The 19,401-nt window shown below is 45.2% G+C and overlaps 1 protein-coding gene across 1 annotated transcript in view; it reads right to left on the reverse strand.

Annotated features, from left to right (window-relative positions):
* The window catches only part of PXDC1 (PX domain containing 1), a 33,090-nt gene extending 14,745 nt beyond the window's left edge, over window positions 1-18,345 (reverse strand). Inside the window, exon 1 of the mRNA XM_033154487.1 lies at window positions 16,992-18,345. Coding sequence (XP_033010378.1) covers window positions 16,992-17,247 — 256 coding nt within the window. The 5' untranslated portion in view covers window positions 17,248-18,345. The remainder of the gene's footprint in view (window positions 1-16,991) is intronic.
* Between the last annotated feature and the right edge of the window lie 1,056 nt (window positions 18,346-19,401).

Genomic DNA, 19,401 nt, shown 5'->3' on the forward strand with positions numbered 1-19,401 from the left:
CTACTTATGTATCTTGTTTTATGATTTGGTATGCATTTATTATATTTAATTAAAAGTAAAGCTGGCTTGATGGTAGAGGAGAAGTTCAGGAATAAAAACACAAAATAAATTTTAGAAAGTGCTGTGACAATCGCATGTGCAATGCATCCAAGCGCTGCTATATGGAGAGACAGATTAAAAATGTCAATTCCACAGCAATTTCCAAGACATCCAGCAGAGAGCAGCATAATGCCACATATAACCTAGGATTACCTCATAAGGGAAAAGCAACTACCAGTATATAATATGCAAGCATCCTGAGATCATTTGGCAAAACCATCTTTTTACTAAAATTTATTCGGTATTAATGCAAACCACCATGAGAACTTTTGACTGAAAAGTGATGCAGATGTTTAGGAAGTAAATGAGCAAGCAAGCAAGCAAGCAAGCAAGCAAGCAAAGAGCACAGATCTCTGCCCCAAGGAAATTGCAGTCTAGTTGATGGTGCAGGAAACAAGTAAACAGAGGCTGAAGGAAGGGGAGGGTAATATGCCAAGGTTATAGCTCACATTTCTGTTTCACTTAGAGACACTAATAAGTGGCAAAGTTGTCTCTAAGTGAAAGCTGCCTATTTATAATCCGACTGCCACCTGGCACAAGTGCAGTTTCAAGAATTCCCTACATGGTGACCTCAAAACCACCTATAGAAACTTGGTTCCATTAAAGAAAGAGAGCCAGTAAGTGCGAAAAGTTAACTTTTCCACTCCAAAAGCCATTGATGGGAAATACAGTGCAGTTCACGATATACCACCCTCAAATTGCGCTGTATGTAGGGTTGCCATATTTCAAAAAGTAAAAACCGAAAGTTGTTTTTCACCGCCTCTAACCATATAACACCGGTCTTGAAAGACCTACATTGGCTCCCAGTATGTTTCCGAGCACAATTCAAAGTGTTGGTGCTGACCTTTAAAGCCCTAAACTGCCTCGGTCCAGTATACCTGAAGGTGCGTCTCCACCCCCATTGTTCTGCCCGGACACTGAGGTCCAGTGCAGAGGGCCTTCTGGCGGTTCCCTCGCTGCGAGAAGCCAAGTTACAGGGAACCAGGCAGAGGGCCTTCTCGGTAGTGGCACCCACCCTGTGGAACACCCTCCTACCAGATGTCAAGGAAAGAAACAACTGACTTTTAGAAGACAACTGAAGGCAGCCCTGTTTAGGGAAGTTTTTAATGTTTGAAGTTTTATTCTGTTTTTAATGTTTTGTTGAAAGCCGCCCAGAGTGGCTGAGGAAGTAAGTTGTTGTTGCTGCTGCTGCTGCTACTGCTGCTGCACTTTCTTTAGACAAACCCCAAAGTTGTTGAGTTTGACTTGCCTAAGATTCCAGCAGCCCTAGCTGTATCTAGACCCCAAGGCACATGTGCTGAATGAGATATCCCAATGGTCCCTTTTTGAATGCAAAAGCCCCTTCCAATGAGGGCTCCTTAACACCATCTTCTCAAGCCTTTCTGACCATTGAGATAAAAAGAGGGAAAGCATTTTCAGTGGTGGCACCCTATTTTTGGAATCTCCTCAGAGTGGCCCACCTAGTACCAACACTGTTCTCTTTTCAGCCCCAGTCAAAGGCATTTTTTTCTTTCCTCATCTTTTTTTTTTTTGCATATTTGTGGTTTTTAATATGTCTGGGTTGTGTTTTGTTGTTGTTTTGTTGTTGTTGTTTTTTAATGAAATTTCTATTACCTTTGGAAACAGCTCCGGAAGTTCTGCTGAAGGCTTTTAAATGAATAAATAAAATGTGTCCACTACTCAGAAATTTCCAGGGTTCGTTGAACAGAAGCAACTGAAATTCAGCTACAAGCATGTCCTAACAAACGTTAGCAGCATGTTTGGAAAGAATTTTCCCTTAGGTTAGATTAACTGAATGTGGAAGTGTTTTGGAGGGGTGGGGCCACAGGTTGGCCTGTGTCATAGTTACATGCCTGCTCAGATATCTGGGTGGGGTTATTTAAGTGTGTCTCATTAGATTTATGCCTTGATCTGCTTGCACTGCTATCATGGTATACAAACTCTGACTGCTTCTAGCTTAAAACAAAAACAAAAAATTATTTCCAGTAGCACCTTAGAGACCAGCTAAGTTTGTTCTTGGTATGAGCTTTCGTGTGCATGCACACTGCTTCTAGCTTGCTATAATCTCCAAGCTGTGAACTATGTTTGAGTTGTTGGATTGCAGGAGGACACTCAGTTTTACAGACTTTGGCTCAGACCCACTGCAGCCCCTTAATCCACAATACATTTTAGAAAGTGGCTTGCCTGTCTGTCTGCCTGTCTTTCTGTTCTCTATGTATTCGGGTGCCTCTCGAGATATCACCGCAAACTCAGCAAGCGGGTTCCAGAAGTGGGAAATTTTGAATCAAGATGGCAGACCAAAATGTGGCTTTGGTATGACCTCTCCCAATTTTGGACATGATGGGTCCAAACTCACAAATTACACTATTCATTATTATTTTTCACCACAATATTTGTTGGTTTCTAAGAAATCCCAGGCAGCACTCGCATGGGCATAGCCAGGATTGGGGGTGGGGGCAGACCTGATGTGATTGGTCACTTAGTTAAGTATTTCTATTGTTTTACTTGATCTGGGGAGGGCAGCTGCCCCCCTGCTCCCCCTTGGCTACTCTCATGGCGTTGGGCACTCCTGCTGGTACTATTAACGAAGGTCTTATATGGCCACCTACCTGCACTTTGCCAAATTCTGGACGGAATTTGTGTGAGATGCAAAGATTTGCCTGTTGAGAGCTCCTCTCAACCCCAGAACTACAGTTCCCAAACACTATAGGAAGAGGGAATAACTGCTCAAATCAAGTTAAGAATGCATTCCTGAGCTCATCTTTCAGGAAGTAAGTTTCACTGAGCTCAAAGGAGCTTACATCTGAGTAAACCTGTTTAGGATTACAGTGCACACACATAGCCATCAGTGAAGCTGATGGCAGCAGTGAGCAAATCCCCTTGAAAAGAATAAGTGACAAGTGTATTTGTTTGCAACACTCCTTCTTGACTGGTGACATCAAATGACACCATACAATTGGCAGGTGGACAGAATTTGGTAGAAATGGCCGCACAGGTCAGATGAAGCCTGTGGAATGGAGGGTCCTCACTCCCTAGACCAGACTCTCAAAACAATGATGAACTTCAGGGGGAAAAACTATAGCTGTAGCATTCATACAGTTACAAAATTATACAGTGTCATTTTGGGCATCCTTACGAGCAAATCGCTGAATTTTGTTTCCAAGTTTACTCTCTAGTAGAAACAATCTTCCAAGAGAAACAATCTTCCAAGCCTGTGAGCAAAAACAAAACAAAACAAAACCCCAGAGATCTTCTTATATTAAGTACCTAGAATTAGCCACCCTTTGGTCAGATAGCTTGGGAAGAATAAAACTGCTTTGACATATATGAGTATCTGTCTCCAAACTGTCAAACATTAGAAATGTTACCCAACTTCATTGTTACATGGGTAAAACTTGCTGAAAGAGCAAGAAGAAATTTGTGTTGTTCTCTGTGGGCATTTTGTCTGAAAGAAGATTACAGCATTTACAGCTGTCATTTGAAATTACAGTTAACAGCCGTCTTTGAAACTGCAAACTTCTTCCATACCTCATAGCCTCCTCTATTACATATAATTTCAGAAGTGTGAGGAACTATGTTTAATGTCATCGCGCTTAGTCAAACTTACTGCGGCGCCAAGTCATCCCCTAATCACGAGAAACACCACATCACATCAGCTTCATGTCCCTCTTCTGGGTTCTCTTCTGGGCTTTCACGAGATGGTGCCCAGATACTTCCAAGCTAATCTCCAGAACCGTAAGGCAAAAAAACACCTTACTCTTTTAAAGGTGAGAGTCTGTAAATGCAGAATCCCACCAAATTCCATAGTTCTGCAACATATTTAGAGAACTGCATGATACAGAGTCCTGTGGATTATATGGGTTCACATACCATTTTTGTTATGATGATTTATATACTTGCAAGGTGAAAAGGTAAAGGGTAAAGGGACCCCTGACCGTTAGGTCCAGTCATGGACAACTCTGGGGTTGCGGCGCTCATCTCGCTTTATTGGCCAAGGGAGCCAGTGTACAGCTTCCGGGTCATGTGGCCAGCATGACTAAGCCACTTCTGGCGAACCAGAGCAGCGCACAGAAACGCCATTTACCTTCCCGCTGGAGTGGTACCTATTTATCTACTTGCACTTTGACATGCTTTTGAACTGCTAGGTTGGCAGGAGCAGGGCCAGAGCAACGGGAGCTCATCCCGTTGTGGAGATTCAAACCGCCAACCTTCTGAACGGCAAGCCCAAGAGGCTCAGTGGTTTAGACTACAGTGCCACCCGTGTCCAACGCATGTGTGCACATGTACAGACATATACACAGTTTCCAATTGCTTTTCCCATGCCCTGTTGCCTACCTTACATATACAGAGAGCTGGAAAGCTGTGAAGTCTGTAGTCTTGAGTTGCGATCAAGCATTCACGTGACCAAAATGAAATTAGGAAACAGGTGCCACAGCTGATTCTTAGAATGGTCAAGATGGCTTTAAAAGAAGATTAGGCAAATTCATGGAGGATAAGGCTATCAGTAGCCACTAGGCATGATGGCTATGTTCCTCCTCCTCTGTACGCCTCTGAATATAAATTGCTGGGAATCACAAGTGGGAGAGCACTGTTGCAAACAGGTCTAGCTTGGAAGTATCCCATAGGCATCTGGTTGGATGCAGTGAGAATGGAGAGCTGAACTAGATGCATCTTAGATGTGATCTACCAGGGCTCACCTTACATTCCTTTTAAGACTGGAGTGAGATGGGGCTCTGAAAGGCTTTTGCAAGTCTCCTCCCTCTTCCCCACTGAAGTCCCTGAGACCAGGAACTTTGAAGAGAAGAGGGAAGAAACCTGCAAAAGCCTTTGTGGGTCTCCCCTGCTTTAAGCCCCCAATCTTGTGCCAATCTCACTCTGACCTTTTATTGTCGCTCATTAGCTGATGGATGAAGAATAAACCCTAGGCTATGTGATCCTGTTCCCAACGGGATAAAACCCTGCCCAGCTCTCACCCATCAGCTGGTGGGCAGAGTTTGGGAAAATAGCCTGGCAGGTCGGCATCGGTCTATGGACTCGAGATTCTCCAGCCCTGTTTAGTGGGATGTTCCTGCAAGCACCAGCAACAGCTAACTGAAAGGGGGGTAGATTTGCTGCCAGGGGGAGAGGTAAGGCATGAAGAAAGCTTTGCTGTGGAGAGATAGCTGTGCTTCTCTTCGGCAAGGTTAAAATCAGGTAAGATGTGCACTCTTTGCCCAGATCCAATGACTATCTTTTGCATGTGCTAGGCATCCTGCATGCATGGAACAGGTACACTGTTCACAGAACCTTGCAGAATCCTGCTATGAACTGGAAAACAAAAGCAGATACTTGTATTCTGTGCATGGAAACACATGAGATCTTGCTGCAGGAGACAGGCGAGGCCTGCAGATTCAATACACTATTATTATTATTATTATTATTATTATTATTATTATTATTATTATTAATTTATTTATACCCCAGCCACTCTGGGCGGCTTCCAACAGAAGATTAAAAATACATTAAATATACAATGTGAATGCATGTTTATATTTAAGTACTGCATACTGTAAAGTTCTGTAAAGAGCCATTTCAGGGTGCATTTCTACGCACCAAGTATCTCAGCAATTGCATACTTCGATAGCAGCCACTTCTCATCACTGTCAAAGACACTAGGACATTTTCTGTCAAGGCTGAAACTTAATGGGTAGGGTAATTTGATGGAGGAAGCATTGGTCCAGACAGTAAGATTGTTTTTAATGGTCATGTGCCAATTTAACCATGGACTTCATAAACCCAGAATTTCACTGGCTTTCTTCTGTCTCCTTGGTGAGTGCCAAAACTCTTCTAATTGGAAGAGTCATTTCCATAGAGGAAACTGAGTATGTTGACACAGTGTCAGCTCACTGAATTAATTTTGAGTGACGGAATAGCAAAGAAATGAATTCTGAATAAAACACAGCATTCTACATTGCCTGACTGGAATGCACAAGTGAAAATTTGTAGCAGTTGGTCATTATATAAATGGGGTCTGAATATTTGTTTAAGTTCTAATTCTGATCCATCAATGAGGAATGAATATCCACAAATGGAGTTTCATGCTCAACTGCTGCATTTTATGGATGTGTTTTTGCACTCAAGTTCTCAAAACAGCTGTAGTTTGCTCTAGCAGGAGATTCAGGACAGAATTCCTCCACTTCTGTATTATCTGCACTCACTGGAAAGTCAGGTGACTTCTCACCAAGTTAACAGTCCAGTGCACAGAAAGGGAAGTGCTAAATTTACACATCCTCCATCTACTATAATCTCATACTATGTCCCCTTCCAACTCCTCTTTGCTGGGGCAAAGTTACATATATACTAAGGGAGCAATCCTAACTGCACATCACGGCAAAGATTGTAGATTTTGATAGCTTAGTTCAGACTAGTAATGTGAGTAAAGATGGTATCCAGGTAACTCCGCAATGAAGCTTTCTAAACATTTGTTCTCTCTTTTTTTTCCATTTCAGGAAACTCAAGCCTAGCATATAGTGGGCACACAGCTAGCTTTTTTAAAAAAAGGAGGAGGAGGAGGACTAGTAACCTCTGTGACTTTGTTTTGCAAGCCTGGCTTAGTTACAAAGTATTCAAGTAACCTTGTGACAACATAAATCAGCTAAAAACAAAAAAACAAAAACTATTGTCTTGTTCCCAGTAAATTCAAAATGATTGGCAACACATCTATAAGATCTTTTTACCAGGGCGCTTAAAATCAAGTAATTCATAACAAAAGATACAAACTGGCTCCTTTTTCGGCAAGCTGCACTGCCAGGGTGTACAGCCCATGCCATATTAAAAACAACAACTCCTTGGCAAAGGAGAATGAGGCAGCCAAAAACTTACTTTCAGCTAGATAATTAAAGAGTCAGAGCCATTGTTTGCCGGACAAAGATTCTGAGCAGGCTCCATCAATGCACTGTTGACGCTCCCGACAATAAAATGTGCCACAACTGATGCGGCGCATCAACTGCGGAACTATCTTTACTGCCACAGCATAGCAACAGCAGCCGCTGCCTTTGGAAACGCTTGGTTTGCTTCAACAAAGTTAGAGGCTGCCAGGAAACAAGGAGAAAGGTGGAAACAAGAAGAAATACCGACAATTTACCTGCCCCTGTTTGCCGATGGATATACAGCTTTTTAACGGACAGGAGGCAGCAGGTGAGGTTGGGGAAAATTATATCGAGCAACAATACCATCAATATCGGTGCTCCCCAGGGGTGTGTCCTTTCCCCACTTCTTTTCTCTCTATACACAAATGAATGTACCTCAACTGATCCATCGGTTAAGATCTTGAAATTTGCTGATGACACAACAGTTATTGGGCTTATCCAGGAGGATGATGAATCTGTGTATAGGCGGGAAGTAGACCATCTTGTTTCGTGGTGCACCGAAAATAATTTGGTACTAAATATCCAAAAGACAGTAGAAATGGTAATTGATTTCAGAAGGCACTCTTCTGTTCTGCCACCACTTTCCATTCTTGGTAACATGGTTGTAATAGTAGAGTCCTTTAAGTTCCTGGGCTCCATAATTTCTTATAACTTAAATTGGTCAAGCAACATCAATAGTATTATTAAAAAGGTCCACCAGAGGCTGTATTTCCTGCGTCAACTAAGGAAATTTAAATTGTCCCAGGAAGTGTTGATTCAATTCTACAGAGGCATCATTGAAACTGTTCTCTGTAATTCTATAACAGCTTGGTACGGTACAGCCTCTAAGAGAGACAAGAAAAAGCTCCAACGAGCTGTAAGAATTGCAGAAAGGGTAATTGGTGTTAGCTTGCCTTCAATAGAGACAATTTATGCTACCCGAGTAAGGAAGAGAGCAGAGAGAATTGTAGCAGATCCTTTACATCCCGGTCATCATCTGCTTGATTTACTTCCATCTGGACGTCGCTACAGGACTTCATATACAAAATCGGCCAGGCACAAGAATAGTTTTTTCCCTTGTGCCATTAAATTGTTAAATTCGTAGTTGTATAGCTTAAGGGGAGGTAAAATATGGGTGGGGTTTCTTTACTTCTTTGTATTGTGAGAGGAACAGTGTCTGTATGTTTACATTGCAATGTAGCCGAAACAAATTCCAAGTATGTTGGAAAATGTACTTGGCCAATAATAAATTATTCCTATTCCTATTCCTATTCCTAAAAGAAGATTGGACAGTGAAATTGATGGAATATGCAGAACTGGACAAAATGACGGGAAGAATCCGGGAACAGCAGGACCAGAAATTCATCAAAGACTGGTTAAAGTTTACGAACTATATGACAAACAATTTGCAGTTGAATACGCTAATAGGACTTCAAGAAGCTTTGTAGTTAATGTGTAGAAATATTATTGTAATTATGGTAGTTAGAGTGAGTAAGAGATTTATGATAATGTAAGCAATGGTAGATTAAAGAAGTATAATATTAAGATATAATTCTGAATGCCATGTGGAAGGTCTGAGGGAAGTCACGGCTATGTTATCCAAAATTGAAAAATGTATGTGAATGTATATTTTATTTTTGTAGTAATTTAGTATAAAACAATAAAAAATTATATTAAAAAAAGGAAACAAGGAGAAACCAGCGTACATGCCTAATGCACATGTACAAATGCTGTTCACCACTACGGAAGAGCCCAAATTTGTTCACCTTTTTTTTTTTTTTTTTACAAGAACGCCAAAAAAACATGATGCTTCATTGACTTGTCTAAGTTCCAGGACCACCTTTCGGAAATTCCCCTCGGCCATCAATTCCACCTTTGAAATCCAGGTAATGTCCAGGAAAATCTGGACGTATTGCAGCCCTAACTTCAACTATCCAGGAAAACACTATAGTACTCTGTAGTGTTGACTCCTTAACTGCGGTGGCAAAAAGTCACAATTCAAATTCCACGGTAGCAGAGTTGCACTTTTGGGCACCTAGGCTGCGTAGACACTATACCTTTAGAGCACATTCAAAACACATCCTTTCCCTCAAATAATTCTGGACAATACAGTTTACCTCTCACAGAGCTATAACTCCCAGCAATCCTTAACAAATTAGAGTGCCCAGAATTCTTTGAAGAGGAAAATCTGCTCCAAATGTGCCTTAGAGTCCAAACACCACAACTTATTAAATACTATCTAAACATCATGATTTGAACCAACCAGTTTGATGTAGTGCTTGGGCTAGGATCTTGGAATCCACGGTTCAAATCCCTGCTCAGCCTTGGGCCATTCACAATCTCTGGCTGCATCTACACAGCTATAAAAAAAAATCTCTGGAAAATAACGTTTTAAACCTCACAATGGAAAAATTCATAGAGTTCTACAGCACCATCTGGTGTCACGGTGTTACAACGCATTTAGAACGTTTTATATAGTGGAACCTCGGTTTTCAAGCATTTCGGAAGTCAAACGTTTCTGCTTTTGAATACCGAAAACCCAGAAGTTACTGCTCTGGTTTTCAAACGCTTTTCATTAACATTTGAGAGAGGATACAAAACAAGATGATTGCCGAAGAATTGATGCTTTTGAATTATGGTGCTGGAAGAGACTCTTGAGAGTCCCATGGACTGCAAAAAGATCAAATTTATCCATCCTTAAAGAAATCAGCCCTGGGTGCTCACTGGAAGTACAGATCCTGAAGTTGAGGCTCCAGAACTTTGGCCACCTCATGAGAAGAGAAGACTCCCTGGAAAAGACCCTGATGTTGGGAAAGATGGAGGGCACAAGGAGAAGGGGACGACAGAGGACGAGATGGTTGGACCGTGTTCTCGAAGTGACTAGCATGAGTTTGGCCAAACTGCGGGAGGCAGTGAAAGATAGGGGTGCCTGGCGTGCTCTGGTCCATGGGGTCACGAAGAGTTGGACACGACTGAACAACTGAACAACAACAACAAAACAAGCTATATAAACCCAAGGAATAGATAGCTTTTCATGCATTTTCATGGACAAATTGGTACTAATAAGGGCTCCACAAATGGATGGTACGTCACAAAGTATTCTTTAAAGTCCAGTGTAACTCCTGACACCTTCATTTCGCCTTATCAACAGAAATTCCATAATAATAGGACACTTCACCTGTTCTCTGTGCCTCACGTTAGACACACAGATTCATACTGACTAGCAGCAGCTGTCCTGGGTATCAGACAGGAATCTTTTCTGAGCTCTACCTGGAGATGCTGGGGATTGATTCTGGGGCCTTTACATGCAAAGTGAATAGACCTACGGCACTATTTGATGATAGTACATGGTATGAGGTCACATGCAATTCACTGGGAAGCTAGCAAATAAGACTTTTTTTCCCCAAGGAGACCAAATACACACCCACAATCTGATGTGCAAATGGCAGAACAGCAAGAATGCTTGCAAAGTATTTTAGAAAAACAAACCCGATTGGGTTCATCTCCAGGTTTCAGCAGCAGTGCTCCAGAGATGTCTGCAGGGGGCGCTTCAGGACAGTAAGTCTCAGTCAAATTCCTCCCTCCCTCCCGCTGCCAGCAAAGCACAAACCAATGTGGAAACAACTTCACATTTCCAAGATCACAAAAGGAAACAAGGGCCCAAAAACAATACAGTGAAGATTTAAGTGGCAGAAGCAGAGCAGAATGAAATAGTACAAATACTTGAAGGGGTGGGAGCAGTAGCGGTGGTTAGGGGAGGATTCCATTAGAGGCAGAGAGTGAAGAAACTTGACTAGTTTAAAGACCTAGGGTAAGATGGAGGGGACGCGGGTGGCGCTGTGGGTTAAACCACAGAGCCTAGGGCTTGCTGATCAGAAGGTCGGCGGTTCGAATCCCCACAACAGGGTGAGCTCCCGTTGCTCGGTCCCAGCTCCTGACCACCTAGCAGTTCGAAAGCACGTCAAAGTGCAAGTAGATAAATAGGTACCGCTCCGGCGGGAAGGTAAACGGCATTTCCGTGCGCTGCTCTGGTTCGCCAGAAGCAGCTTAGTCATGCTGGCCACATGACCCAGAAGCTATACGCCGGCTCCCTCGGCCAGATGAGCGCCGCAACCCCAGAGTCGGACACGACTGGACCTAATGGTCAGGGGTCCCTTTACCTTTAAGATGGGGACGTTAGCTGAAGGCAATACGGTCTGGCACTGACAGAGCATGCCACAGCTTCTATGGCCCACGAGCTGAAAAGGAACAGAAAGGCTGGCTGAAGAATTTCTCAGTAGGGTGGTTAGCCACATATGTCTGGGTGACCCGGGGCCACTTCATGCATCCATGTACACCCCTTGATTTCTCTACATTGATTATTTAATGCACAAGGCTCTTTGCTGCACCCAGTAGCCTCGGTACAAAGTGACTTCCAGGAACATGGGGAGCTGGGAGTGATCGCGGCCTGCCTGGGATCATATGCTTGCGAGTTTTGGTGGAATTAACTTGAATGGATTTGCACAGAGGTGAACGCAGGATGCTGCTGGACCGCAACTCCCATCAGTCCCCAACTAATGGCCATGTTAACTGCGGCTGATGGGAGCTGGAGTCCAGCAACACCTGGAAGGGCACATGTGGCCCATCTCTGGCTTAGAATGTGAGCATAAAGTCATCTCAGGGTTGTTTCCAGGTAAGTGTCTAAAATATGTAGCCTGGCCTCAAATCACTGCTGTCCAGCAGGCTTTGCTAGAGGCTTATGGGCAGTGTTAGAAACTCAGATATATAAGCTAGGTGCCAAATGGCTCCTTAAACCAAGGCTGCGGTCACCAAAACAGAATGCCTAGTTGCCCTTTGGGAGCAAGGCGGCTCTAAAGTCTTATTTATTGACTGTGATTGAGTCTCGGTTGGCTAGTTCAGACGGCAACCTTGAGCTAGGTTAAGAGCTTTGAGAACTTAAAGAAGAAAAGTCCCGTGATCCAGGGACAGTCCACATGCATATTGGCCGATTCCAACCTCTTTCTCTTAAGGATGACTGCTCCTGCTCAGGCTGCTCAGAAAAAGCATGTTGGTTCCAGAAATTCATTCTGACTGTGCATATAAAAATATAACAGACAGGTTTCTATAGGGTGTGGAAACAATCCAGATCCAAGGATCCCCAGACATGCACCTCCAGATGGTGGAGATGTCAGATGCCACTCTGGCACTGAGGCATCTTCATTTGGTTGCAAGTCGGCGAAAGCCAGAGGCAAAATGTGCCTGGCCAATTTCAAACACTGCTTATGGGATAATTATGGCCATCACGACTACAAACATGCATTTCTCTGTAAGTTGGTGACACATAGCACAGGGTGAGACGGCCGGTTTCTTTTCTTTTGCCAGTCTAGCTGCAGCATCCAGTAAAACCTTCAGCAGACTCTGAGTTCCTCTGTCCAAATAGATCAGTCCATGTTTTGCAGTTTGGTGAAGTAGAGGCAGCCACCCAGGCTCTTCTTTGTGCCTCTCTTTCCCTTGCCCGCCTGCAATTGTACTCTGACTCCTGCTGCGTCTAGGTGCAGCCTGTGTACATAGAGTTTGATTGCCCAGTTCAGTTTCCAAGCAATCAGAGTCAAACGATGACAACAGATCCCCTACTGCCTGCCCAGGGTTACCACGTGACTTTGTAGCATTTCTTCTTGACAGCCAACTGGCAGATGCATATACACATATATATAATAGCTGTCAACTTTTCCCTTTTTTAAAAGGGAAATTCCCTTATTCCAAATAGGATTCCTCGCAAGAAAAGGGAAAAGTTGACACACACACACACACACACACACATGGCTCGATGCAGTGTCACACGGGGGACAACCAATCCCATTCACTTTGTGGCATTTTCCCACCCCAGCTGACCCTTGTTGCTTTTCCTGAAAAACTTTTTATTTATTTCACTTTTGCTGTTGTTGTTCAGTCGTTCAGTCGTGTCCGACTCTTCATGACCCCATGGACCAGAGCTGTTGTCTTTGTCCATGGAGTTTTCTTGGCAGGGGTACTGGAGTGGCTTGCCATTTCCTTCTCCAGGTGGATCACGTTTAGTCAAAACTCTCCGCTATGACCTGTCCATCTTGGGTGGCCCTGCACGGCATAGCTCATAGCTTCTCTGAGTTATTCAAGCCCCTTCGCCATGACGAGGCAGTGATCCATGAAGGAGATTTCACTTTTACCCCCCACCTATTTCTCCAAGGAATTCAAGGTGTCATACATGCTCCTCCCCTCCCCACAACAACCCTGTGAGGTAGGTTAGACTGAGAGGCACAAGGTCACTCAGCGAGCTTCATAGTTAAAGGCAGGGGGGATTTGAACCCTGGTCAACCAGGTCCTTGTCCAACACTCTAACCACTACACCACACTACAGTATTGGAGTAGAGCTTCACAGAACTACAATTCCCAGCACCACTAATAAGCTACAGCTCCTAGGGGTCTTGGGAGGTGCATGTGCTTAAAATGTATTTTAAATGTATGGTGTGCACGCACAGCCATAAACTGAGATGTAAGGAACAGCTATGCTTTTTGACACCCCTAAAACAATTACCAAGAATAGTAATAACAATTTAAAAAAAAAACTAAAGCAAAACATTCTCCTTGGGCTACTGAGTGTGCTGTTATGGGCAAACAGCTATTTCTCACCGAAAGCAATGCTAAAAAGACGACCCACGTGCCTAGGAAAGCTTGCAGTGGGAGTGAATTTCAGAAAACACACGGGAGACCTTTTCTACATCCCAAACTTCCAGTGCATAGAAGGTGAGAATGCCAGCAAAAGGGGATCTAAGCTAGTGTCGTTTTTCATGCGTGCCAATTTTTTGCATACTCCAGTTGCTGCTGTTTAATGTGGTGAGCGCAAACAAACTATTATTATTATTATTATTATTATTATTATTACTACTACTACTACACTCTGCTCCCTTGCATTCTAAAGTGGTACAATTCCAGTAAGTGTTTATTATGTGCTTTTCATTATATGCATAGATTGGCTATAACATTGCCACAAAACCACTTTTTCTACTGTACTGGGGAGGAAAGGTATACTGTACTTCGTTATGGATAGTAATTACATGCATATGCCATCAGTTATATTGGCCAAAAATATCTAATACTGTATTTCACACTCTTAAGTCCCAAGCCTGCCTTTCTCCTTCATTCTCTTTTGTCCTTCACTTTAAAGAGTCCTCAGCGTAATTAATGAAGCTGCTGTAAGCCACCTTAGTTTGCAGTGCAACCCTGTTGCTCTTGGAACGTCATCAGCAGAGGATCAAGACACTGTATCACAACAGTGACACCTCACAGACTTGTTGCAAGGATAAAAGTGGCTTGTGCATTGAATGTGCTGATCAATCATCTTTGTATTTATGAAAAATCCTGTGTGTGTGTGTGTAAATACTGTAATTTGTTGAAGGCCCAGAGTGGGCATCAAATTAAAAGTGCTGTGGTAGACCAGGGGTAGGCAACCTAAGGCCCAGGGGCCGGATGCGGCCCAATTGCCTTCTCAATCTGGCCCGCGGACGGTCCAAGAATCAGCGTGTTTTTACATGAGTAGAATGTGTGCTTTTATTTAAAATGCATCTCTGGGTTATTTGTGGGGCATAGGAATTTGTTCATTGCCCCCCCCCCCGCAAAAAATATAGTCCGGACCACCACATGGTCTGAGGGATGGTGGACCGGCCCACGGCTGAAAAAGGTTGCTGACCCTTGTGCTAGACTCTCAGATACTGTGACCCTCCAGACTGGCTTTAAAAAAAAAGGTGTGTTCTGCAACGTGTCATGGACACAATAATTGTGCATTAGATTTATACTAGCCCATTCACAAATCGTTCCACTTTATTAGTTGTCCTGAGATTCATCCCCAACTTTACTGCATGACTGCCATCTGAAGGGGCACTCTAGCACAGAAAAAGCAGCACCAAAGTGCTCTCCTCTCCCACCTCGGAAACATTTGTGGTATAAAAAGTTACGAGATTTCAGCAGGAAACTACAAGACATGCACCATTTGGAAAAGAAGCAGTATGTCCACACCAGAACTTTTGCAGGCACAAACTACACTTACTCCATATAACCGTCCTAATACCATCATGAGCAGAAATTATGAATGTACAATTAAAAAGATATGATCTTAGTTCATGGATCATAGAATTATAGAGTTGGAAGGGACCACAAGGATCATCTCATCCAAACCCCTACAATGAAGGAATCTTCCACCCAAAGTGGGGCTCAAAACCCACAGTCCTGAGATTAAGAGTCTCATGCTCTACTAACTGAGCTGTATGATAGTTTTACTCAGAGCAGACCTGCTGAGATTCATGGGCCTAAGTTAGCCATGTTCATTAAATTCAGTGGATCAACTCTGGGTAAGAATAGCATCAGATACAATCCAAAATCAGGAGTGGGTGGGTTTATTGCCCATTATTTACCACACATTTGCAAGGAAGTAGAAGAGAATGCAGGAGAGAGCCATTTCAAAACCAAGTGTAAAACTTGCCAACACAGTTATTACTTCTGAATTGCAGTCAGGAAATGCATAACTCTGTATAATTGTCACTTGTCAAAACTGCCTCACAACTTCCTGTGGGGCTGTTCCTTCCTGATTATTTGGAAGAGTCATTCAGCGCTGAACGTGCAGGGCCAATGCTCCATCGTTCTGGAGATCAATCTGCGATACTAACATCTGTACTGATGGACTACCATTCCTAGGCACAAGCCCCCTGCCTATCAAAAACGGAGAGAGGTTTTTCCAGGCATTGTACAACAGCTGTCTGACTCCCTTCCTCCAGAGCCTTGCGAATGTTGAAATTCCAACACCATTCACACCCCACTCTGAGACTAGGCCATCTGAGATAACTAAGATATGCTGGGTGGAAATGGGGCATTTCTTAGGTTGCTACCTATACTTTTTCATATTGGTGCCAAGCCATTTAATCACCTACCTGGAGTCTTTAAGATTGGAAGGTTTAGAAATCTGAAAGACTAGACTAGAATGGACCAATCAGCCCTCCTACACTTCCCAAGATATACCGGTAGGATGCTCTACAAATTAGCCTCCTGCCTCTGCCACAGATCACTGGGCAAGATACCTTCATCTCAGGCTAGTGACTTGACTCACTTATCGGCATGTCCAAATACTGTTTGCACACATTTGATGCCATTTGCTGAATCAGCACAACCCAACACTCACAAGCGTACACAGGGCCAGAGATCAGCACTGAGAGTCGAAAAAGCTATCCGCTATCAACGTGGGTGACTGGCATGGGGGGGGGGGGTTGCTCACTAAACTACTGCACAAAATTACCAATCAGTGTCCTTGCCTGCTTCTTATTTGGCACAGTGTCATCTAAAAGCATGCCAAAGTGCCAGCAGAGCAGACAGGTCCAGATAAATGCAGTTCCTCTCATACAGCAGCTATCAGAGCTACAGCAGTTTTAGGAGTTACTTCTAGCAATCGCACCCCTAGTGTTATATGCATGATGAGAGTCCACAGGATTAAAGGGGCAAAGCCAGTACGCAATCTGGGTTCACACAGTCATTATCAGCAGTTACTTTTGCACATGCTCAGAGGCACTCTGTACAAAGCATTCCATACATCCCAGGACTTAAGTCTCGGAGTCGAAGCAGTCCTGCAGCCAAGCCCTGAGGACCCTCGCCTCCAATTAAGCCTGGCTATTGGATTCCCACCCCTTCCCCTCTCTTCCTTATTTCCCTTCCTATGTTCCTGCTGGAAAATCGAACTCGGGACCTAGGGCGTAGTCCTGGTTGTAATCCTGCCCTGCAGCTAGAAAGGCACTCTGCACATGCTCGTAGTGAAACCCCCCAGCAGCGGATTGAAAGGGGAACGAGAGGAAGAGGACCCTCCCCCACTTCTCCCCAATTCCGAGGAAGGAAGCTCCGCTCTGATTTTAGCTCAACTCCCTTCCGAGTTAACGGAGACGCGGCAAGGAGCGTAAAGCGAAACGAGGGAGAGAGATAGAAGGTGGGGGGAGCGGGGAAACCCGTGCCAACCTTGGAGCAAGGGAGACTGTGACAGCTCGGGGCGATCCTCGGGGAAGGAGTCGAGCAGGCGCTTGAAGAGGCGGCCCAGATCCGAGTAGCTGCGGTGCAAGTAGAGCACGTTCCTGTCCGACCACTCGGTGCGGATCTCGAAGAACTCCTCCTCGTCGCCTCGCCGGTTGATGATGAGCCTCCGGATGCCGTTGACCCAGCAGCCGCGCACGAACATGTTCACCAGAGAGGTGCCCTCAAACACGGCCGAGGCCATCCCGCCGCTGCCCGAGGCGCATAACCCCTCCGCCGGCCGGGGACAGGACGGGAGCGGACCGCCTCCGTCCTCCCAGGCGCGCAGATTCAGTGGAGAGGACGGGAACCCGCCATCGCAGGGCTAGGCGGCGTCGCTTTTGGCCAGGCGCGCTCCCCTCGGAGCTGCGCGTAAAGCGGCCCGGCGCCTCCTCTGCGCTCTTGGCCCGGGAAAGTGGGAGGTCTCCGCCCTCCTCCTCCGGCTCCTCCTCGCTTCCACTTGCCTCCCTGTGTGTCCACCACCAGCACGGGATCGCGCCCGGAGAGTTGCCGTCGAGCCAACCGGCCCCTTTTCGCTTTGGGGACACTACTTGAGGCAACGGCGAGGATCCAAGTCGACCGCCCAGCCAACGCCACGGAGGAGCGCCTTAGTACGTGGTGTGCGCGCGCGTTAAAAACTCTTCCCTTTTTCTCTCTCTTTTTTTCCCCCAATCTGAGCTTCCGAAGAATCCGAAATACTTCGCTACGCAGGCAGGGCAAAGAGCTTGTTGCAAAACACGCACGCAAAAAGGCGGTTGGCTGGGCGCGCGAAAGGTGGCTTCCGATTGCCCCAATGCAACACGTAGAAGGAAACTGGGAGACAAGCAGCCCACTCCCCGAGAGTCCCTTCCTACGGCCGCTGCGTGGATCAGCTATCGGTCGGATATCGGTAGAAAACAGTGGCGTATTATTATTATTTAACGTAACTGAGAAACGGAGATAGGTTAATGAAGGGCGGGTGGGATTGGAAACAGCGACGAAAAGGAGCGGATTCCTTGCTTGCGTTTTCCTCCATCGCGGCCATCCCTAAGTTTCTAGTCCTGGGGGAGAATAGGATGCCAAGGAGGAGGGTTCATTTTCCCCCAAAGAGGTTTTCCTTGCAAGCAAACCGCAGCTGGTTTTGGCGAAGAAAAGTTCAGCGATTGTTTTCCTTCTCTGGAGCAGAGCGGGTTTGCCCGTCGAACAAGCGGCGAGTTTGCAGCTTCCACGCGCGTGTTTGTTTCCACCCAGTGCTGAGTATGGACGGGCGTCGAAAAAGCCGAGCGTGGCGCAGCTTTGCGCGCTCGCCTTACCCTGCTGGGGGCTGTTCCGGAAAGGAAGAGAGAGAGAGAGAGAGTCCAAACTCTTCTCTCTCGCTCTCTCTCCGCCTTCGCAACAGCTGGAAAGGGCGGGGCAGATCTGTCCAGAGAGCAGGGAGGGGGAGAGAGAGATACTCTTCTAGCACTTCCTACGACAATCCTTTCCAGTAGTGGCAGCCTGAAAACAAAACAGCAGCCGCACACAGAAGGCGTTTCCGATTGTTTTAAGAAGCTGCATAATAGAAATCCTGTTCCAGAGGTTTGAGGACCTCGTTCCAAAGCGCCCGCTGGCGGTGGATCTCCCGTCCACCCGTGGATCCCAGTCACGGTGGGCTTATTTGTACAGCTGCGTCCAGTCACCATTCATATTTTCCACAATACTCATTGGAAATGGCAGCTAGACTCAGGCAGGCACCTCTTGCTAGGAAGCAAGCTGTAAAATGCACTCTGGCAGAATGGTGAGGGCCTAGTGGTGGCCCCAGGGATGCTGATGTGGGGCTTGCCCTATTCGGTCAACATGTTTCCATGAGTTTCCACAAGTGTGCATTTAAATGCTCTTAACGTTTTTTGCACTCTTAGGCCAGCGAAGCCTTTTTCTTTTTTTGCTGGAGTGGAGCTTGCGAAGAGGAAGATGAAGAGGATGAGCAGCACATAATTCCTAGCTCTGAACCATGTGTCCATGTGGGCCACAGCAGTGGAGGCAGACCATCATAGGTGGTGGGCCTGAAGTTGCCATTAAGGGCAATGTGGCAGCCGATGGATTTAACCCAGGGGCCAGAATCCGGGATGAGGATGGTGATGATTTATGGAATTTATATACCGCCCTATACCCAGGGGTCTCAGGGCGGTTCACAGAATAAAATCAAGATATAAAACCACAAAATACCTAATAAAAATAAAAACAACAACCCAATAGCCCCCCCCCAAAAAAAAACATTTTAAAACGTCATAGGATGTCAATTGGATCAGCCAAAGGCCTGGTTAAAAAGGAACATTTTTGCCTGGTGCTTAAAGGTGTATAATGAAGGCACCAGGCAAGCCTCCCTGGGGAGAGCATTCAA

Source organism: Lacerta agilis, chromosome 7, assembly GCF_009819535.1.
Source record: "Lacerta agilis isolate rLacAgi1 chromosome 7, rLacAgi1.pri, whole genome shotgun sequence".
Classification (NCBI taxonomy): Eukaryota; Metazoa; Chordata; class Lepidosauria; order Squamata; family Lacertidae; genus Lacerta; species Lacerta agilis.